At 37.1% G+C, this 24573-nt stretch overlaps 1 protein-coding gene across 3 annotated transcripts in view; it reads right to left on the bottom strand.

Annotated features, from left to right (window-relative positions):
* Positions 1-24573, bottom strand: part of LOC127953399 (zinc finger protein 271-like) — a 281640-nt gene that overhangs the window by 244811 nt on the left and 12256 nt on the right. For all 3 annotated transcript variants that reach the window (XM_052552635.1, XM_052552634.1, XM_052552636.1), the window contains exon 2: positions 17277-19559. In XM_052552635.1, coding sequence (XP_052408595.1) covers positions 18424-19559 — 1136 coding nt within the window. In that variant the 3' untranslated portion in view covers positions 17277-18423. The remainder of the gene's footprint in view (positions 1-17276; positions 19560-24573) is intronic.

Here is a 24573-nt window from a genome sequence, read left to right as displayed (position 1 = left end):
CTGAATCGCGCATGCGCAGTATCATCAGTTCATCGGTTCTCAATTCGGACGCGTCCGACAGAAACGATTCTCGGTTGAGTGTACTGATGATCCGAAAACCGATGCAACCGGTTCTTGACTTGAGAACGCTCTAACCCGCACGTGCTGCAGTTCAGTCACAGTGTCATCAGCTGCTCTACTCGTGTTCATGTTCTGTTTACTACAAACTCAATTTGTGAATGTCATCATTAACTATAAATACAGTACAGATATCTCATAAATCATCCCTTATTCCTATTAAACATAAGAGTCTTTAGAGTCTTAATAAAAAAAAATATAATAAAAAAAATCAAAATAATATATAGTTATTTTATCACACTTTCCGATGTTTAACAAAATACTTACAAAATTACACGCATGCGCAATATCATCAGTTCAACGGTTCTCAATTCGGACGCGTCCGACAGAAACGATTCTCGGTTGAGTGTACTGGTGATCCGAAAACCGATGCAACCGGTTCTTGACTCGAGAACGAGAATCATCTCATCGGTTCTCAAATCGGACGCGTCCGACAGAAACGATTCTCGGTTGAGTGTACTGGTGATCCGAAAACCGAAGCAACCGGTTCTTGACTCGAGAACGAGAATCAGCTCATCGGTTCTCAAATCGGACGCGTCCGACAGAAACGATTCTCGGTTGAGTGTACTGGTGATCCGAAAACCGAAGCAACCGGTTCTTGACTCGAGAACGAGAACTGCTCCAGCAGTGGGCGTGTTTGTTCATTATCTGGCTCGGCTCGGTGTTCATCTTCAGTTCGGTCTTCACAGCATTTCATTCAGTGTACTGTTTGAGTTTATGGATTACCCCGGGATATTGGTTTATTCTGACTCAGAGGGAGTGACAGTTACGTTAAAAAAGTTAACAGCTTAAGTAATTTGTGGATTTATGCTTATTGGAGACGTGAACCATTTCAAACGATTCAGTTCGATTTGGTGAACTGGTTCAACCGGTTCACTAAGAAGAACCGGTTAAATTGAACGATTCGTTCACGAATCGGCCATCACTAGCAGGTGGGGAGGAGCTGAAAACGGAGATATGAAGCCGGACACGTTGTGGCTCCCGTAGTTTGCTGCAATTACGTCAGTCATGGCAGATCACGTGGCGATTGCTTACTTGATCGCGTTTAAATGTGTGTATAAGTGGTGTTTTGGAAGGGTCATGAATGTTGTTAAGTTGAAGTTACAGCAAGTTGTTAGCAGTTTGCTAACCACATGCAGGTGAAGTATAAACACAGCAAAATAAACTAAAGAATATGAAGAAACCAAACAAATGGAGGAACATAATGTATCATGTATCATTTGTATATAAAGCATACATTTATGACCACATTAGATTGTATGTTTTTAAGATTAATATTTTAGTTATTAAAAATGCTCATTTGAATAGGTTATGTTGCTGAATACTGTAAAGGGTCTGTATAAAAAAGAAAGTCATGCAAAATAAACATACACAAAAAATAAGTAAATACAGTAAAACAATATTTAATAAATATGATTTATAAGATGAAGATGACATAAAAACGTATTGAACTGTTTTAAAAGTCCATATGAGAATTTCTGAAACTGAAGTCGACTCACAATAAACTTGAAAAGCACGTCATCGGTGTCATCAGTGAATCCAGCCAATCGTGGATCAGTTGTGTCGTCATCAGAACCTGTGCAGCTGCTCTTCAGAAGCTCTCCGGCTACTCTCGAATCGCTCTCGCGGTACTTTGATGGCACACGTCACAGTCACGTGGCGTCAGCGCTGTATCAAGTGGGACAAAATTTCTAACCGGCATGCACTGATTCAAGTCAGCCGATGATCGGTTTGTGCAGAGCTCCATTAAGTCGAACAAGCCTGCGGTCTTGAGCCGGAAAGAGAATTGATTAGTTCATCTCATGAGTCTTTCGGGTCGAGTTTGACTCGTTCCTTAATCACGTGACAGACCCATGCGCTATTTCTGACATTTCTGTCACTGTGTTTTTGTTACTGTTTGTTGAGGATCTGTGGTTTGTTATTATTTTATAAATAAATAAAACCCTGTTATAAATAACATTTTGATTAATTTGTCTTCTTGACTGTCTATCGGTAAATAAACACTATGCTATATAATAATATAATAATCCAAGCTTACAATAAAAAGTATTTATAGACTAGTTTGTTCATTTTTACTCCAATTTTGAGTTTGCTGGTATAATAATTGCTTTTCCTAGGCAGACTTGACATATTGGTGATATATATGTATAAGAAGATTGCTCAAAAAAGGACATAATGACATACATTAAAAGCAAATAACATTTTGAATTTGAATTATTAATGTTAAAGACATTAACGTTATGATAACTTCAGCTTTAACAGTTTTAACCCAGCTCAGAGTGAGGCGTTTCAGATCCTGGTGCACTGCCAATGCAGGGGCCATGTTTTGGGAAGACTTTGACGAAAGGGTAGCAAGCTTGAGGCCTTCTGCTACCTCTTCTAAGACCTCAGATGCTATGATGGCCAACCTTGCAGAGCCACTCTTACCCCGCACATCAGACCCTCTGCCCTGGTGGAGGAGATGTTCACCAGTATACAAAAGCCTTTCTGAAGTCACAAAGACAAGACTTTGCATTGTGTCCACATCCGTGCCATCTGAAATTTTTTTTTTTTTCCTAAAACTGGGCAGATTATCTCAGATAGAAGAACTCACAGGCTCATCCCATCCAAGGCCAGGGAGCTTGTTTTTTTTTTTTATAATGTAAACATGCCTTAAAGCAAGTCTTAAAAATATAGCCACAGTGTGTTATTTATTTTAAAGATTATTTATTTTTATTTATTTAGAAAAAGACTAGCTTGTTGTGCAATATTTTTGTTTTTGTGATTTTAAAGGTAATTTGTTATTGTTATAAGGCTCCGTAGCTTTAGTATCTCTTAATTTTCATTTATTTTTTATTCAAATGTTTTAAAATTATTTTGGGAATAGTTATCCTCTTTGATATAAAGTTTTTATTTTGGCACAAAAGTGTTATTTATTTTAAAATGCATTCATTTAAAATTATTATGTAAAAAAAGCAAAGCTTGTTGTGCAATATTTAGTTTTTCTTTTTTTTATATTGTACTTTTAAAGTTCATTTGTTAAGGTTATTAGACCCTGTGGCTTTATTATCTTTTAATTTTAATTTCATTTTTAATTATTTACATTTTTATTATTTTAATTTATTTTGGAATAGTTGTCCTCTTTGTTACAAAGATTTTCTGTAATAAACAATAAACAACTATTCAAAAGTATGTACAGTGTTTTTAAATGTTTATAAAGTGTCATATGTTACAAAAGTTTGGTTTACACAGACAATCTGATTTAATAACTGCACAACTAAACAAAAACAAACAAACAAACAGACAGAAAAAAGATCAACATTTTAAGCATAAACAACTCTTTATTTCCACATTCAGTGTTATGGAAAAGTAACACCATGACAGAAATTAAAAACAACAATTTGAAACCGGAAATGTAATAATAAATAAGTACTACGCACCCATTTTGTAAGGAAAGTTGTAAATTAACTAATTACTCTAGCCAATGTTGTCACATCACTGCACAAAAGAACGAAAAACCCGAAGAACCGAAAGATGAACTATTCAATTCTGCATTCGTTTACTGTCAGTGTCTATGGTTTTAGCGTATGGGTCTGTCACGTGATTAAGGAATGACTCGACCCGAAGACTCATGAGATGAACTAATCAATTCTCTTTCCGGCTCATATTGCATTGGGATTAGCGTATTGGGCTGTCACGTGATTGAGGAACGAGTCAAAAACCCGATAGACCCGAACTATGAACTAATCAATTCTCTTTCCGGCTCATGCTGCATTGGGTTTAACCATAGACAGTAAAAGAAATGGACATAGCGACCCCATTGGAACTCAATTGAGACAAGTGAAGCCCATTTTTTGTGTTTTTTAGCAGTTCCGTTTCTGACACGCAGACTCAAACGAAGCTTGACGACGTCAGCAACCTGTCTGACAGATGTAAATCTTCTAGTAGCTGTGCGTGCAAACTGCCATCGTTAATCTTGCAGAGACGGCGAGCTTGAGCGGGGAGTTCTTTGTCGTGAGTGAGCAGGAGTAAGTATTCTGATTAATTATTTTGTATAGTATTTTAAAATGTAACGCCAGTACGCCATATTAAGTTAATTGCCTGCGAGCTTCTCCTCCTGTCTGTACGGTAATGCGACAGAGAGCCGAGTGGTTATGACGCAACCGTTAGCCTATTTTTTACAAAAACTGTTTATAAGGGGCCATAATGTAACATAGAAGGTAATGGAGCCCTTTATACATTGTTGTGTATCTTTAGAAATAAATAATGGACAAACGGAGTCTTTAAACGCCTCAGATGTAAAGTTATTCGCTGTCAAAGTGACGCCGAAATGAATGGGAGTCAAAGGGAATGCTAACGCAAGTGAAGTTCTGCTAAAAGATGGCAGACCCCACCCGACTTCAACTTCCGGTCGAGTTCCTTGCCCCCTGGGTTTAACGTATTGGGCTGTCACGTGATTGAGGAACGAGTCAAAAACCCGACAGACCCGAACTATGAACTAATCAATTCTCTTTCCAGCTCAGACTGCATTGGGTAAGCGTATGGGGCTGTCACGTGATTGAGGAACGAGTCAAAAACCCGACAGACCCGAACTATGAACTAATCAATTCTCTTTCCGGCTCAGACTGCATTGGGTTTAGCGTATGGGGCTGTCACGTGATTGAGGAACGAGTCAAAAACCCGATAGACCCGAACTATGAACTAATCAATTCTCTTTCCGGCTCAAGACTGCATTGACTGACAGGTGAATTACTACGACTAGAACAGAACCCATAGAATAATGCGCATGCGCGACTGAACGAATCACTCCCCGAGACGACTCGTTCTTCCCGAGTCACATTAAAGATTCGTTCAAAATGAACGAATCGTTCAAGAACGACACATCACTACAGCGTAGACCAGGGGTTCTCAAAGTCTACATTCAAAGGTCCAAATCTGAATTTTCAACAATGAGAAAGGTCCGGAACTATTGGTCATTACAAAACTTGTTTTTAATCAACATGTATTACAAATTAATTCCTTTTATGAAAAAAATAAGGTGGCTGCATTCAAAATACATGAAGAACGTGCAAAAGTGCCAAAACAATTAATTTAAGGGTCTGGATTTTTCTTAACAAAACACCACAAAAGTAACATGGTGCAAAATACGGAGCAGTTTAATGTGAGAAATGGCACTGTCTGTCTCCCATCAGCTGCCATGGCACAAAACGTGTGGTTGCTAGACGGAGACACTGGCCTAAAAATGTTCATTAGTCAAGCTGCTGCGGTGTGAGTTCTTTACAGCATTCATTGCTGAGAATGCAGACTCACACCATAGGTTGACCCAAACATGGTTAGAGCACAGATGGCTACTTTCTGTAGATTGGGGAAATTTTCAGCTGTGACCATTTTAGTCCAAATAGCTCTGTCTTGCTGTGTCACAGCTCTGTTTTGTTTCATAATGCCGTTTGACGTTTCCACTCACAACTCCAACTGTCTCGTTAGAAATCAAACAGAATGAATTCGTGCTGGATTGGGGCAAAATGAACGCATACCTCTCTGTCCAATCATCTTTGAAAACTCTATTTTCTTGGTCAACTTTTCTTTTCCTGGACAATGACATCCTCTACACCCATTCAAACGCTTATATTACTGAGGTGAAGTGTCGCGTTGCGCGACTCGCGCCCAATTACACTCACTGGATGTCATGGCAACTGAATCACGGAGGAAAACTTTCAATATATCGCCTTCGCTTTAAATGCGGAACATCTCCAAAAAGACATAAAACACTAAACAAATGATTTTGACATGCGTTTACTAAAGTAGGAAATCCAGACTTTTAATCCCTTACACACGATTACTGCTGTTGAAATATGAAATGGAGGCGGGTCCGGATTGAATTCTCTCAGGGTCCGGATCCGATTCCGATTTTAAGAAGCGCTGGCGTAGAGGGTGTTTACAAAGGTGAGTATTATAAAACAAAACACGGTTCCCATGTGATAAAATCGTATTTGTTGAGCTACTGTAGAGTAAGCTGTTGATTTGTTAAGATGTAAAGACGCTATAAAGCCAGTAAAATCATAGTATATTTGTGATGAAAAACAACATCAAAACATGTTTTATTATGTAAAGCGAACAGCGGATCTCCAGTAAGCATATGTACGTCTCCAAAGTGGATTTGCATGAACCATATACATCTTAAAGACGATTAATTGTCTGTTTATGAGACAGAGAAATATTCTAAGAGAATTGCTTATGAGCAAATCACATGAATAGACATTTGAGTGAAAGATGTGTGTGTGTTATTATGTATAATCAACTGTCTACATTGCTTTAGATGAATGTAAGTAATGTAAATAAATAAATCTACATTAAGTAAACATAAGTTATCTATTTCATTTGACCATTAGTATTGTTGATAAATTGTGTTGGATAAAGTGAGTGAGCACATCAGCATCTAGGCTCAACATGTAAATGTAGTATATCACAGATAAATGACAGAGGAGACTGACTCTTGTCTGGATGTTACAGGGACAAATCAGATCATGTGTGTTTATCTGCTGCAGAGAGACTGATAAAGAAATGCTACCATAAAAGATTCTCAGTGAGTACACTACAGTCATCAATAAAACATCTTTTAGATCTTAAGTTGTAGTTTATTAATAAACAGTTATTACAGCACTTTTCTGATTCTTGTTTGCTGTACATTTGATGCAGATCTTTTGTGGTGGAGCAGGTGACGGCAGCATCTGTGGAAAAAACCTGAAAGAAAAATCTAAAGTAAGATCATTCTGTTACTTCTAATACAGAAATGAAGTGACACTGTGCTGTTAAAATGACTGCTTTTGTTTTGTGCTTGTGCATCTTTATAGGATCTGAAATGTCTGCAGACAGCTGTGTGCACTGAGGATGAAGAAGATGGAGTGCCATGGGTGAAATGCTCCATCACTGCATCTCTTCTTGTTTTCTCATCAGCTGCTGTAGTCTCTTCATCTTCAGTGACCCCAGAGCCAGCGAGAACATGTAGAGAAAGACCAAAAGACACTGAGGATGTGAGATTGGTCAAGTTTGTTCTGCTGGTTTCTGTTCATACAACATTATTCAATAAAGCCTGAGTTTCAGAAGTTTCTAAAGTATCATCAAATAATGTCACAAAGAATCTGAAAGTCATGCTCCATTGACTGATACTGTATGGACACAAACCAGCAGGAGAAACCTGACCAACATCACCTTTTATGTTCAGGCAAAGGATTGAACAGAATGGAGGCAAGTCATTAATGACTGAATTTATATGTTTAGATGACCTGACCCTTTAAAATCCAAAATAGAAACTGTATTAAATGTATGCATGTATTAATATTATAGTAGAACATTGAAGAAAAAAAGCTTTAAGAAATAAGCAGCTTTATTTAGCATTTTTCTGCCCAAGACACAAAAAAAGCATTCACAAAATTCACATTTACATGTATTGATTTGCCAGACACTTTTATCTGAAGTGACTTACAGTCCTGTTATTACAGGATCTCAATCCCTCTGGAGTCACCTGGAGTAAAGACACACCGGTGGAGATAGATCCAGAAACCTTCTGCTGACCAGTCCAGCTCGCTACACCACAGAAATAATGTAGCTATAGGAAATTAACATGCAATTGTAAAAATGTAAAATTAAATTCAGCAATAAATAGAATGCTGACAACATGATATAAAGTGTTTTACTCTGTGTAAATGTTTTACAGGTACACTGTTAGAAATTTCTGTAAATTGAACAGTATTTGACTGTAAAATGAACTGTATTTTACTGTAGGACAGTTATACAGCATGTTACTGTATTTTAAAGTAACATTTTGGGAAATATCCTCTTGGCGCCACTAAAATACAGTATTTTTCATTTACTGTAAATCTAAATACAGTAAAAAAAAATGAGCGCGAAACCTGACCAATCACAGAAAAGCTTATATTTCCCGCTTGGAGAAAGAAGACAAGGAAGACACAGATGCGAGAAGATCTATTCAGGTGCTAAGGTGTGTGTATATTCCTCCTTTTACTTTACATATATTATTTCTTTGGTTTAACTAAAAAAAAAAAAAAAAAAAAAAATGAACGCTGCCACTTAACGGAGTGCATTCACCTCACATTTATGCTGTGAAGAGAGCTAGAGACAGTTGTGGTGAAACTGTGCAAACATTCACATTTCTCTCCTTTCTTTCCCTTTTGTGAACGTTTCACCGTCAAAATATGGAAATTAACGGGTCTCTGCCTTGGGTTTGACCACGCCAGGAGCTGGTGAGTGTTCATGTGGCTGTTGACCAAACAACAAAGCTTTCGTGGATTTAAGTTAGTTTTAATTCAGTCGGGTTTGTCCCGCTATTATCGCTTGACAACTGATTACCTCATATAAATGCACGTCATGCATACAGTGCTAGAGTAAAACCGGCAATGTTCTTGTGCAAACACTGTGGCGTCTCTGTGGAGACATTATACGCCTTTATTAATCATGCCAAAGGGCATAAAAACACGGCGAACTTCAGGTTTTCGTGTGCAGTTCCCGAATGCCCATGCACTTTCCAAAGCCTCTCCGCCCTTCAGTCTCACATTTACCGCAAACACAGAAAGTCCGCAAAAAATCCGAACAGATCAGAACAGCAAGAGCTGAATTCTAGATGCAGTGTTGAAGGCTGTGCGTTCGTGTCGACCAAATTCGCCAGTCTTTGTGAACATCTAAAATGGCATATTCGAGATGGCAAAAAAATTGAATGTCCAATTACTGGCTGTAAAAAATATTTTCGAGTGAAGTCGTCATTTTCAGCACACCTCAGTAGAAAACATAAAAACGATTTAGAGAAATCTGTTTGTGCAGATATCACTGAGATTTCTGTTGCTGTGCCAGATGTTGTGAATACTGAAGACTTTGATGATGTGGAATTTCAAGAGAATAGTTCAGCCATTCAGCTCGACAAAGACAAATTTCTGACAAATGCAGTCAAAAATGATTCTGCCAGCTACAACAATTCAGATTTTAATTGATGAGTTCATGGAGGTGCATACAAATAGCATGATGCATACCTTGTCCAAAGTTAATGAAGAATTGACAAAGCTAAAAATTCCAGACTGTCAAATAAGTGAAATAATAAGTGGCTTATCTAAAGAAAACTTACTTAAGATGTATAATGAGGGATATTTTAAGTCAGATCAGACTCGGAAGTCCTTTTTCAAAAAACATTTCAATTATGTGGAGCCTGTGCAGGTGTACCTAGGCTGTGATGCATCAGGGAAAGAGTGCTTTTGTCAGTACATACCAGTAAAAGACACTCTGAAGGCATTTCTGAACAATGGATCTGTTAAAGAGCAGTATTATAAGGCCAAGGAACAAACAACACAAAATCCCCATGTACTTGAGGATATAAGAGATGGGAGAAATTTTAAAGAAAACACTCTTTTTAAAGAGTCTTCATCAGTAGTGTCTCTAATTTTATATCAAGATGCATTCGAGGTAGTTAATCCGCTTGGCTCTGGAAGAAAAAAACACAAACTAGTTGCTGTGTACTTGACACTTTCAGAAATCTTTCCCCATAATAGATCATCTATTGATCCTATGCAGTTGGTCATGCTTTGTAGAGAGGAAGATTTTAAGTTTTTTGGGCAGCAATAAGTTTTCACACCTCTTTTGAGTGATCTCAAGGACATGGAGGAAAGTGGAATTGTACTGGAGAATGGAGAGACAGTGAGGGGAGCAGTGATTGCCATTGTTGGAGATAATTTGGGGTCACATAGCATCGGAGGGTTTACTGAGAATTTCAGTAAGAGTAGACATTTCTGCCGTTACTGTCTTATAAACAGAGACATGTTTGAAGGCAAGGGCACAGACTTAGGTCCAACAAGAACAAAACAAAGTTACCAAAACAGTGTGGCAATGTCTGAAGGGCAAGAAATGTGTGATGGTGTTAAGTTTGACTCTGTGTTCAACTGCCTAAAACACTTTCATGTGTGTGATCCTGGGCTTCCTCCGTGTTTGGCACATGATCTTTTTGAAGGAGTTGTTTCAACAGATCTGGCTTTGTACATAAAACAGCTTGTCACTGTAGGGAAACACTTCAGCTATGTTCAGCTGAACAGAAACATATCTAGCTTTAAGTTCTGTGGAAGTGACATGAATAATAAGCCATGTGAAATAAAACCTGATGGTGGAAAGTTGACAGGACATGCAGCTCAGAACTGGTGTCTGCTTCGATTGCTCCCATTACTAATTGGGGATCCAATAAAAAATCCACTTGATGATGAAATTTGGCAGTTGTGCTTGAAGTTAAGGGAGCTTGTTGAAATGATATGTGCACCAAAAATTCATCATGATCAAGTAGCCTACATGAAATGTCTGACTGAAGAATAAGTGCACTTAAGAGCTACCTTGTTTCCAGATGCACCGCTGAAACCAAAACATCATTTTTTACTTCACTACCCTGAACTCACACTTAAATTCGGACCACTGATTAGACTATGGAGTTTGCGGTTTGAAAGCAAGCACACATATTTTAAACAATGTGCAAGAAAATTACGAAATTTTAAAAACCTTGGGAGTACACTAGCTGAAAGACATCAGCTATTGCAAGCCTACTTGAGTGCTGGCTCCATCTTTCCTCCAAATGTGCAAGTAGGTGAAGCAGATGAGTTTCGAAGTCACTTATACAACACCCACATTCAGGAAGCTGTAAGGATGCAAGGCATTCATGACTCCACCTTTGTAACATTAACTGCTACATACAAAGGAACCAAGTACCAGACGTCAATGGTTGTTGTGGTAGATCAAACTGATGATGTATACACATTCGGAAAAATTGAAATGATTCTGATACACTTCTCAAAATTATTCTTTGTTGTTGAAAAGTGTAAATCAGTGCCAGTTGTTGATCTGGGTTTACACTTTCTGCAACAAGAGTCAAGTCCCCATTATTTATGTGTAAATGCAGAGAATCTAGCTGACTATTACCCTCTGCCAATATACAAACGATTTGATGCTAATTTTGTTGCACTTCACCACTCTGTTTGTCTTAGGTAAGAAGCTAAAAGATGGAAGCCGTCATTAGAGGTGTTCTCCCAATGCTGGATGATGATCAATTTAACCACCTTATATCAGAATTGACTAGAATTGGTGTGAAAACAGACGATGACCTCCAATATTTAACATCAGATGACCTCAAAGACTTCCTTTCACCAATAGACTGCAGGAAATTAATTCACTTTTTCAAAATCAGAGGTTAGTCATTTGTATATAATATAATATACAATTGTAAAAAAAAACTGTTTATGTGGGTTTTAAGCCATATTCATTATCAGTGAAGTAGAAATATGTATATTTGATAAATAATCAATTTTCTGTTAGTAAAAACTTTGTCATGTTTCAACACTACATCTGTTAAATACGTTACATTTTTATGTTAAATATTTCATTTAGTTTTGTAATATACAGTAGTAAAAACAGCTTATGTGGGTTTTTAGCATGATCGATGAAGTAGAAATATATACATTTGTCAAATAATTAATTTACTGTTAGTGAATACTCATAATTTCACGTTTATACACTACATCTGTTAAATTTGTTATGTTCAATATTTCATTTAGGCAATGAAAATATTCTAACTACCCAGCCAAGCAACCGTCCCAACTCTTCAACATTCCCTGTGCAGTGTCATGGATCCAGTCAAGTTATAAATCAGAGTCCAATATCCACTCCAGTCCCAGTTCAAAGTGCAGCATGGGTGTCAGATTTTCAAATACCCTGGAGTAAGATGACACCAAATTTAAGAACATGTCTTGCACAAGGAAAGCGACCTGAAGCCTCAGATAGGAGACACATGGTTAGGGTGATTGTGGATTCAATCAGAGAGGTGTGTTTAAATCCAACCAAGCGGCAATGTTCAGAAGTTGCACAGTCAATCATCCATAAGTATCCAAACAGTTTCAGTGACAAAACAGAGGAAGGAGAGTTAATTGGTTGTGGTTATTACTCTTTGTTGTGTCAATTGAAGACAAGGGTGGAACATCTTAACCGGAACAATACAATGGCTCGACTTAGAAAACCTAAACGAACAGGAGACGAAGTGGATGATTGCCAACCTTCAACATCTAAATCCGCTAAACTGGATAGCTATGGTTGTGTGAACTGGAACCCTACTGAACTTCCTGAAAGGGAAACCTTTGATTCTTTAGAGATAAAGAGACAGGAGATTCTTAGTCTATTTTCCCAAGAAGGACCTCGTGCAGCCGAGCGCAGCAAAGTCCAGGAATTAATGAAAATGACATACATTGCACAACGTCACAGCATTAATGCCAGCCCTCCACCCAGTATCTCAGATCTTCAGGCAAGGTGGCCTTTTCTCTTTACGAAGAGATTCTTATGTGCTTATTTTAAGGAACTGACTGGGATTGATCCTGACATCAGATTTAAGGACTCCCTTTGTACCAAAGGGGAAAGGATTCTCTGCTTCTTCAAAAATCTTCAGTCCAGGTGGGGAAAAGAAGTTAGAGCAGTCCTCAAAGACATCGACAGAGAGGGCAGAGATGTTGACCCAGGCCTTGCAGCGGTTCTGTTAATGATGGCCCACTTCAAAGAAAAGGAGGAATCACTGTTCTTTTTAGCAGATGTGAGTTTTTTCCATTTATATATTCAAAAATGTTTGTAACTGACAGTTAGTAAAACTTTTGTGTTTGTGTGTGTGTGTGTGTGTAGGTCACAACCACCCCAAAAGATGCAGAGACCAGTCTTTCACTTCCTTCTACTCCAAGGCTGATCATGCTTGGTAAGATCCTTTACAACATGACTTAGCAATGTTTAAGAGATGGTTTAGAGCTGCACGATTAATCGTTAAAAGATTGTGATCGCGATTCAGACAAATAAATGTCAATGATGAGTCTATCAACCCTTTGACTAAAATCTTAACGTTCAAATCTGCGTTTGCGCTGCCCCTGAAGTAGAGAAAGTAGTTGTCATTTAAGGTAAGAAAAAGCTCCGCAGTCTTTTCAACCACACAATATCATTATTTCAGTGTTACAAATATTGTAATTATAAGTACTGGGATAAAAGTTTATAGATTATGATCAAAATAGAGCAAATCAGCTGTTTAATCTAACTTCGCACTTAAAGTAAAACTTTTTATGTTTTGCCACTAGGTGGGGACTAGTGACAGTGAAAAATGTTATTTGACATAGAATCATACATTCAAAAAGATTGAACAATTCATTGTAACAGTAAATTGATCAAGTGGTGTATTTATTAATCCGTCATTGAAGCATTCATTAAAACAGATTTCTTTTTTAAATAATTAATTCAAATTAATTAAACATTTTAAATGGACTGCACACTGCAGCAATAATATTTAGTTAGAACCTCTAGTAAATTATATATAATATTTCGTTTTCGTTCAGAATCGTGAGAGAATAATATTTGAAACAAAAAAAATCTCAATTGATCCAGAATCGTGCAGCTCTAGGATGGTTTTTAAAAACAAAAATGTTGCTTTATTCATAGATTTCCATGTTTAACATTCTGCTTAAAGAGTTAGGTTAGTTCACCCAACAATTGTAATTATGTCAGTAATTACTTACCCTCATGTTGTTCAAAAACCTGTAAGACTTTTTTCATCTTCAGAACACAAATTAGGATATTTTTGATGAAATCCTAGAGCTTTCTGACCCCTCGATAGACAGCAGCGTCATTGCAACTTTCAAGGCCCAGAAAGGTAGGAAGGTCAGAAAGCTCTTGTATTTCATCAAAAATAACCTCATTTGTGTTTTGAAGATGAACAAAGTCTTACGGGTGAGTAATTAATGACAGAATTTGTATTTTTGGGTGAACTAACCTTTTAACATCTACTCAAATAAGTTTTGAATAACAAGGGTGACTAAACTATCCTTTTAAACTAATGATAAAATCAAATGTTAAATGTTTTTGCAAAGTTAAGCACTATAAATTAATTTATTACTATTTTTTTTTAGGGGATTCATTTCTACACAGCAAAAAATGGATGCTGTCAATTGAAGGCAAAGTCATCTTTCCTGAGACTGACCTACCAGATTTTTCCTCTGCGTTTGCTGTTCTCTTTGGTTGCTATTATGTGCTTAACATCGAGTACCAAGTGGAAGCAGCCACTACTTTGGAGTTCATTCAGAGGTAAGTACAATTTGCACTATGTCATAATATTAGGTAAACATTAAAGGGATAATCCACCCAAGTTCTGTCATCACTTACTTATTCAGCGGAACACAAAATAAAATATTTTTGAAAAATGTTTGTGACCCAACGCTTTCGTTTCTGTTAATTATTGACAGAGTTAAAATTTTTGGATTAACTTTCCCTTTTAGAAAACTTATGCAAATAGAAAAAACAAATAAAAAAATAAAAGCTGGGGCCTTTATTTACCTGAACTGCAGAAAGTAACAGGCTTTTATTTGAAGCAGGCTTTTATTAGTTCCAGTGGACAGAGATCATAACATTAGCACAGAATCAGTTCAGAATCAATCACCAAAAGAATCAGTTCAGTTCAGACGCTCTGTGTGTCGGTCTGCTTCACGCTGAATCACACATGCGCAGTATCATCAGGTTCTCGGTTCAGTGTACTGGTGATCCGAAAACCAATGCAAACGGTTCTTGACTCAAGAACGAGAAACGATGCGGCAGTGGGCATGTACGTTCGTTATCTGGCTCTGCTGCAAAAATTTTCCCCCGGCCTTTATTTAAGACCGGCATTTATTTGTCTGTGTTGACCGCGCCCCCGGCACTATAAGAGGCCCGGCATTTATTTTGACTACCGGTTTTTTATTTGAGGAATTACGGTAATGCCAAATGTTTTTGAAATAAAAAAAAGCTTGTTGAATTGCACCATTTTGAAAAAATATGCATTGCATTAACCGTGCTTGCATTTTAATGCATTGTTTCATCAAGGCTTGCATTTTTATTGGCTGAAATTCAACATGGTTGTATATTTAAGCTGTGAATATTTAAATTCAAAACATTTCAAACACATTTTCATGAATACAGTATTGTTCAAAATAATAGCAGTACAATGTGACTAACCAGAATAATCAAGGTTTTTAGTATATTTTTTATTGCTACGTGGCAAACAAGTTACCAGTAGGTTCAGTAGATTGTCAGAAAACAAACAAGACCCAGCATTCATGATATGCACGCTCTTAAGGCTGTGCAATTGGGCAATTAGTTGAAAGGGGTGTGTTCAAAAAAATAGCAGTGTCTACCTTTGACTGTACAAACTCAAAACTATTTTGTACAAACATTTTTTTTTTTCTGGGATTTAGCAATCCTGTGAATCACTAAACTAATATTTAGTTGTATGACCACAGTTTTTTAAAACTGCTTGACATCTGTGTGGCATGGAGTCAACCAACTTGTGGCACCTCTCAGCTGTTATTCCACTCCATGATTCTTTAACAACATTCCACAATTCATTCACATTTCTTGGTTTTGCTTCAGAAACAGCATTTTTGATATCACCCCACAAGTTCTCAATTGGATTAAGGTCTGGAGATTGGGCTGGCCACTCCATAACATTAATTTTGTTGGTTTGGAACCAAGACTTTGCCCGTTTACTAGTGTGTTTTGGGTCATTGTCTTGTTGAAACAACCATTTCAAGGGCATGTCCTCTTCAGCATAGGGCAACATGACCTCTTCAAGTATTTTAACATATGCAAACTGATCCATGATCCCTGGTATGCGATAAATAGGCCCAACACCATAGTAGGAGAAACATGCCCATATCATGATGCTTGCACCTCCATGCTTCACTGTCTTCACTGTGTACTGTGGCTTGAATTCAGAGTTTGGGGGTCGTCTCACAAACTGCCTGTGGCCCTTGGACCCAAAAAGAACAATTTTACTCTCATCAGTCCACAAAATGTTCCTCCATTTCTCTTTAGGCCAGTTGATGTGTTCTTTGGCAAATTGTAACCTCTTCTGCACATGCCTTTTTTTTAACAGAGGGACTTTGCGGGGGATTCTTGAAAATATATTAGCTTCACACAGACGTCTTCTAACTGTCACAGTACTTACAGGTAACTCCAGACTGTCTTTGATCATCCTGGAGGTGATCATTGGCTGAGCCTTTGCCATTCTGGTTATTCTTCTATCCATTTTGATGGTTGTCTTCCGTTTTCTTCCACGTCTCTCTGGTTTTGCTCTCCATTTTAAGGCATTGGAGATCATTTTAGCTGAACAGCCTATCATTTTTTGCACCTCTTTATAGGTTTTCCCCTCTCTAATCAACTTTTTAATCAAAGTACGCTGTTCTTCTGAACAATGTCTTGAACGACCCATTTTCCTCAGCTTTCAAATGCATGTTCAACAAGTGTTGGCTTCATCCTTAAATAGGGGCCACCTGATTCACACCTGTTTCTTCACAAAATTGATGACCTCAGTGATTGAATGCCACACTGCTATTTTTTTTAACACACACCTTTCAACTAATTCAACTAATTGCCCAATTGCACAGCCTTAAGAGCGTGCATATCATGAATGCTGGGTCTTGTTTGTTTTCTGAGAATCTACTGAACCTACTGGTAACTTGTTTGCCACGTAGCAATAAAAAAATATACGAAAAACCTTAAATATTCTGGTTAGTCACATTGTACTGCTATTATTTTGAACAATACTGTACATATATATTTGTGAAATGGTGCAGTTTTTTAAATACACTTTTAACATCAATCAAGCTTTATAATAATCAAGTATTATTTAATATAACTTAAGCAATTAGAAGTAAATTTGATAACCATGTTTGAATGCATATTACTCATTATTCATCAAACTGAACTTTAACAAACTGAATTTCATCAAACTGAACTTTAACAAACTGAATTTTAACTTGAGAGGTGGTTGCTTTTTCTGTCATTCAATTTTTGACAAAAAAAACTAACAAAAATACTGATAGGAAAATAATGATATGAATTCTAATAATAATAACTATAAAATACACCAAGGATTACTAAAGGATAATGAGCTACTGGATTTATAAATATTAATCAGGTTTTGTGCGTTTGCTTGAACTGATTTACTCTCTGCGATGTCACGTAGCACCACATCTACTGTAAACAGCATCACTGATTATAATGGGATCTATTGCATTTTGTTGTGCCGCTGACGTATGGTGTAGACACGGTGAGAGCCACGAAGATGTGTGTGGACACTGAATTATGCTCACCTCCATCTCAATTTTTGCCTGAAATGACACAGCCTATGTGCAAAACTATGTCGGAATATACGTGAATATGAATCTACATTTTCCTCTTACTTCAAACGAATACTTAATTTGTGACTCATCGTTAGCCTATAATTTTTAACAACAAAACATGCTAAAACAGTACGATGACAAATTCGCTCATATTAAACTTTGAACTTTTATTAATATATTATTAACTCGCTTAGCCGAAATTAAACTTTTATTCACAAAAGGTGTGCTTGCATCAATCTCATCGTGCAATAAACCAATCCCTGTTATAGCCTAAATAGAAGCTCTGCATACGCTTGCACCTGTTAATTGTTTATTTTTTATATGAGTTCATTTTGCTTTTGTGTAATAGATGAATAACAATTTATTTGTTTTAGATTTTTTATGTTTAGATACTTCTTTTTTTATTTTCCAGCATCCTGCACACACACAAGTCTTGTCCCGCGCCGCTCTCTGTTGCATCAGGTCTCGCGGGAGCAAGTCTGTAATCCACTGGTACTTGACTTGACAATGCGTGTGCTACATATTTTTTACAATCTCTAGATTATAAAACTAGCTGATTTATTCAACAACAAAATCACCCCAATCATTAATTTTTTCCTCAAATAGAGCTGTTCAAGTCATCTGGTGATTTTTTTCCATTTCTCAATATACATTGCTGAGAAACATTATCACAATGTGTGTTGTTTTTTCCAATATCGTGCTGCTCTACTAGTAAGTTTAGTCAAGCTTATAGGCGCAGTAGCTTCTGCAGCATGAACACAAACATGTAGTCCTCCATTGTTGTTGGTGTTACATGACCTAGCGGTGTCTGACTATAGTAGAGAAGTGGGTTGATGACATCATTGTTTAACAAAATATATGGATTGGCAGAACACAAAAGCAAAAAAGGTGTCATTTTCAGATTTATCCACTCTGGAACCTAGTTTAAAAAAAATTAATTCACTCTACCAAAATGCTGGATCCGTCTGGAGGAAACATATACCATACAAAATATTTACATATACAACTAAATGTGTCTCCGCGTGTACGGGGCCTTACTGTGATTGTTTTTTGTTTGACTGTATGTAACAGATGACATAAAGGAACACTTCTCCCGTACATTGAGGTGATGTGCTTTCTATCCAGTGTGAATCCTCTCATGTCTTTTCAGCTTTATTGACTGACTGAATCTCTTGTCACAGTGTGAACACTTGTAAGGTTTCTCTCCAGTGTGAATCCTCTCATGTGTTTTCAGACTTGATGATTGACTGAATCTCTTGTCACAGTGTGAACACTTGTAAGGTTTCTCTCCAGTGTGGATCCTCTCATGTGTTTTCAGATGTGTTAACCGACTGAATCTCTTGTCACAGTGTGAACACTTATAAGGTTTCTCTCCGGTGTGAAGCCTCTCGTGTTTTTTCAGACTTGAAAAATCACTGAATCTCTTGTCACAGTGTGAACAGTTGTAAGGTTTCTCTCCAGTGTGGATCCTCTCATGTTTATTCAGATTTGATGATTGACTGAATCTCTTGTCACAGTTTGAACACGTGTAAGGTTTCTCTCCAGTGTGGATCCTCTCATGTTTTTTTAGATGTGTTAACCGACTGAATCTCTTGTCACAGTGTGAACACTTGTAAGGTTTCTCTCCAGTGTGGATCCTCTCATGTTTTTTCAGATTTGATGGATGACTGAATCTCCAGACACAGTGTGAACACTTATAAGGTTTCTCTCCAGTGTGAATCCTCTCGTGTTTTTTCAGACTTGATGACACACTGAATCTCTTGTCACAGTTTGAACACTTGTAAGGTTTCTCTCCAGTGTGGATCCTCTCATGTCTTTTCAGATGTGTCGAATCACTGAATCTCTTGTCACAGTGTGAACACTTGTAAGGTTTCTCTCCAGTGTGAATCCTCTCATGTGTTTTCAGATGTGCTAACCGACTGAATCTCTTGTCACAGTGTGAACACTTGTAAGGTTTCTCTCCAGTGTGAATCCTCTCGTGCAGTTTTAAACTGCTTGGTGAACTAAAAGTCTTTTCACACTCAGAGCACACATACTCTCTCACGCCAGTATGTTTTATCTGAAGATGTTCTTTCAAACTTTGTAGATGCAAAAAACTCTCACCACACAAATGACATGAATGTGGCTTCTTCTTTGCATGAACTTTCAAGTGTTTCTTCAGAAGTGAAGCCCATAAAAACATTTTACCGCATTGATCACATGCATGCTGCTTCTCTTGATGATTTGGTTCTTCATTTTCCTCTTCAATGTACTCTGAAATAAAAGTAAAATTTTTATTTTTGGTATATTGTTAAAAGCTGAGAACATCTGTTAAAACACAATTTACTTTTTTTGCTTCAGATTTAATGACTTTTACTAATTTAATAGGGAAACTGGGTAAACATTTTTAAGCATCACTTTATCACCGTCACAGCCCTAGTAAAATGTATATATTTTATATACACATTTATAAACAGTAGGTAGACAACCAGAATGGGTAATACCACCGCGGCATGCAGGTTCGCATGACCAAAATAAGAAATGCGCTGTGTAAATAAGTTCAGAGGGCGCGTTTGCATACTGCTGTTAATACGCAATTCCCATTTTAGATCTACAAACTTTACTGTACAAGATTTTTTTTCAAACTGAAAACATAAATCTAGGCTATCCGCTACCGTTTTCAAAGCACAATTCAAAACTGTGACATTTCATTCACTGACGCTCTACAGACGGCAGCGCTAAACCCGTAAATCCATGTACTTACTTGCTGGCAACCCGCCAAAATAAAAGCCGATTTTCAGTTTGTAAATTCCGAAAGTTTAGATTAAAATAATAATAATAGCATTTTTTATAATACTAATATTATTAAAAGAAATTTACATTTATTATATAATAATTAATTGAAAATAATTTGCGGGGTGTTATTGATTATGCCATTATGTCTATACATGAGCGCTCAAATGTCTGATTTCACATGATTTCACGAGCAGGTCAAACAAAAAAGCAGATTATTAATAACTATGAGGCCATTCTTAAAAATATTTTGGTTTGCAGTAACAGTAAAAAAAAAAAAGGTCGTAGGTTGGTCTATATATATTTTTTTTTTCAAGTTTCAATGTAAAAAAAAAAAAAGTCAATTTTTGTGATGTTGATGACGTCGGTATGAATTTAAACAAATTAGCATATTGTGACATCACTGACTGGGTCTTCAACCCGTGCCTACGGGCGCATCTTTGCAAACCTCATTTTGATGCAGGCTATATAGACTACAAACAAATTTAAATATTTGTCAAAAACATGTTTATTGCATGAATTTCAAGTGAAAAAAAAGAGAGGTACTGTTTTACTTGCATCCACCGCTACGTATCAATGCAACCTAATGAGAGAACGTTTACTTTGCTTTCTTGGGTTGTCACTTTTGTGAAAAAAAATCCTGTTTGATTTGAGTGACGAGTGTTCATTGAATCGATTGTAAAATCGATTTTGCATGTCTAAAGTTTTATACTGCAAATAACACCAAATATAGGTACATCAACGGACAACAGGCAGGAGGAATGTAAAGATTCAAAGACCAATATTTCTGATGATTTATTGGCGTGAAGTTACGTGCACAATGACAAACAGGAGCGCAAAATTTTCGAAAAACAATAAGCAGAGTGGACTGACATAATGCAAAACATTTACTGCAGGCATCAACATGGCTGTGTTTACGATTAAATTTCAACAACAAAAACAAAAAAATTGCATAAGCGATTTTCTTAGGCTGTAAAAAAAAATCTTTTTTCGAATATTCGTCGAATTTAAAATAGAAATCCACATTTGAATGCGCATTCGAATTTTGGGTGTGCATTAAGAAAGCTGCCTTATGAGCCCCGGTATGTGTTCAATTCCATCTCGCGCGCACAGCTGTGTCTACACAACTTTCAAAGGCGGACGAGCTCGACACGCAGTATCTGCTTTCTCATCTTTCACCTCGTGTACGTGCACGAGATGCGATGACGATGTATGTGCCATTGCATTATAAGGTTATGTTAGCCTATCAAGTTGAAGCCACTTAAATAAAAGAAAAAAAATGAACATCAATGTGGAGAAGATCTTTTTTACATCAAAACTGCATATTTCGCGCATTTTCTAGAGGGACACTGTTGGACTCGCGTCTCCCACAAGAGAGCCGCATGTTTAGAAAGACATGTAAAATTTTTGTATTAATTTTAATTTTCTAAAAAATATCTCGAGACTTTATGTTGGGTTTTTGTTCCCCATCCCACTGCATCTCATGTTTTTAAATGAAATAATGTATCCTGTGTGACCTTTTTATTTATTAAAAAAATGCATGCATACATGATGCTGTTTTGTTTATAGTTCTTTAAGCAACTTAATTAATAATAATTGGTTCATAAACATTATTTGAAATATTGTTTTTTTCAGTCATGTATTCTAATGCTTTGAATAAACATGCAGTAATATTTTGCTTGATGTGCTATCTTGAGCCTCAGAAGAGAAGCAAAAAGCTTTTCTTCACCCTAACTGAAATTATGCATTTAAAATTTGAATACAATTTGAATTTTGATCATATTTAAGTAAAAAATTCGAATTTAGTTGTTCAGGTATTTTGACAGCCCTAGGCAATTCAAGCCCAAAGCATATTAGACTGAATTCACATTTCTGTTGTAAAAAGAGAAACATTGTGCAGAAGTATTATTTGCGGTTATGCGTGTTTGTCCGAGGCTGCAGTTGCTGTGTGACGCCTGTTAAAAAAAAAAAAAAACCTGGATGCGCTCTGAGAGAAGGTCATTAAAATCATTTAAAATAGTTTTTGAAACTTGTGTTGGTTGTTTCGTGCTTGATTCGAACCTAAAGTGACAGTGGACACGGTCACGGTTTTAGACTAGAGAGGAGAAGGGATGGGAAAAGACCTGGGCACAGTTTCTCCAGAACTTCGTGCCAAGTTAAAGCGGTGTCGAACTGTTTTAATGAATTTTTTTAGATGTATTATGGTGCCCGAACCTGTAGGATTTTGAACAGTGACCGCGAACATTTAGTTTACTGTAGCTGCAGCCATCATTACCAAGCGCGAACCGTTGACTCTGACTCTCAGAGATGAGACGAAGAGAACGCACAGGCCACAGTGTGACTTAAATATAATTAATAGTATGTTATTGCGTTTGTATTAGTTGTTTGAAGAGTAAAAAAATAATTGGTCGGTCTTAACACAAATTTACAATCGGCAAGTCGGTCGGGCAAAAAAAATTATAATAATTGAGTCGGTGCTAAATTGACAGGGTTACGGCAAACAAGAATATTTTTAAGGATGGCCTGACTGGACTGTCACACCCATACTATTATAATGAGAACACCATTATAATAAAACGCTGTGAATTTTTAAAGTTTAGCTGCCGTGTTTCTGCACATTCTGCACACACATCCGCAAAAGGAGTTCACATTCAGAGCCCACGGACACGTTCATTTGCATTTGGGCTCTTTTTGCAGATAGCAAGCATATTAGTCCTAATATTAACGTTATGTTGTATAAATAAAGCGTATTCTACATTGAATTATGAGTTTAATCCCATTGATCAAAAACTCACTCTACTGGTCATCTTCAGTGCGCGCAGCTCAAAACAGAAATACAGAACATTAATAACTACTGTCATATAGGCTAACTTTATAACGAGAGCACTATTGTAAAAAATGTGTATTGTTAGGGTTTCGCTGACATTTAATTTGAACCATTTTAAATCAAAACATAAAACATTATTTACCCCGTTTATATCTGTGAAGCATTTGTTACACATTTTCCATGTGTGTTAACATCAGTAATTATGGCTGTAGAATGTCTGACTTGACTCAATGTATTTTGCCCCGCCCCCAAACATATGATTCGATATCAGCACGATTGGAAAATTCCGATTCGACTAAGAAAATCCTTAGCCGGGAACACCACTAATATATATATATATATATATATATATATATATATATATATATATATATATATATATATCTCGTCACGATCATCAGCTGGAGTGACCATAAACTCCAATAGAGGGGAAACTCCACTCAGGACTATGACTACGGTTTCACTCCTAAAAGGATTCAACAGGAATCTACGCATTATACATGCACCGGGACACTTTACTTTTACAGACCACTTTACAGAACCAATGCAAGTATCCACTATCCACTGCCATGACGCTCCACTGTCTATTCTGCATGAGTGCTCGCTCGCTCTCGCTGCAGTTCGTTCGCTCTCTCTCTCTCTCTCTCTCTCTCTCTCTCTATCCATGCTTTCCGTGCGTTGACATCTATGTTTAATGTGTATACGTTTGTGTTAAGTCAGATGTTCCATGTTGCCCTGTAGTGTAGTTTAACCCTTTAACTGTCACCCCGTCCCGTATACGGAACGCTTACATTTACTTCACTATATTACTCTCAAAAATCTACACACACACGGATAAAAAGCTACATTTTTTTACAAGTTTTCATTTAAGTTCATTCTTGGTTTAAAAAATATCTTCACATTTACATTGAAATTTACATTTAATGATTTAGCAGACACTTTATCCAAAGTGACTTACAAATGAGAACAATAGAAGCAATCAGATCAACAAGAAAACAACAACAATATACGAGTGCCATGACAAGTCTCAAGTACAGTACGCATAGCCAGGGTTTTTTTTTTTTAATGAAAGACAAGAAAAGAAAGAAAAGTGCTAGTATTATTTGGTTAAGTGCTGGCGAAAAAAAGATGAGTCTTTAGATGTTTCTTGAAATTGAGATCGGGAGGTCATTCCACCTGCTGGGAAAAAAAGTCCAGAAAAAGGTCAGTGAGAGTGATTTTGAAATTCTTTGGAAACCGCAAGGCGTCATTCACGTGCGGAGCACAAACTTCTGGAGGGCACATAAGATTGAAGTAGTGGGTTTAGGTATGTTGGTGCCATGCCAGAGGTTGTCTTGTAGGCATGCATCAGTACCTTGAATTTGATGCGTACGGCTACTGGTAGCCAGTGTAACCTGATTAGGAGAGGAGTAACGTGAGCTTTTTTTGGCTCATTGAAGACAACCTTTGCTGCTGCATTCTGGAATAGTTGCAGAGGCTTGATAGTACATGTTGGAAGGCCCGCCAGGAGAGCATTACAATAGTCCAGTCTGGAGAGAACAAGAGCTTGGACAAGAAGTTGGATTGCTTGCTCTGACACTAAGGGTCTAATCTTCCTAATGTTGTATAAGGCAAATCTGCAGGAAAGGGTCGTTGTAGCAATAAGGCATGTGAAGCTTAACTGATGAT

The sequence above is a fragment of the Carassius gibelio genome, chromosome B3 (assembly GCF_023724105.1).
Source record: "Carassius gibelio isolate Cgi1373 ecotype wild population from Czech Republic chromosome B3, carGib1.2-hapl.c, whole genome shotgun sequence".
Lineage (NCBI taxonomy): Eukaryota > Metazoa > Chordata > Actinopteri > Cypriniformes > Cyprinidae > Carassius > Carassius gibelio.
The sequence above is the reverse complement of the archived record's forward strand: the minus strand, read 5'-3'. Positions and strand labels throughout refer to the sequence as shown.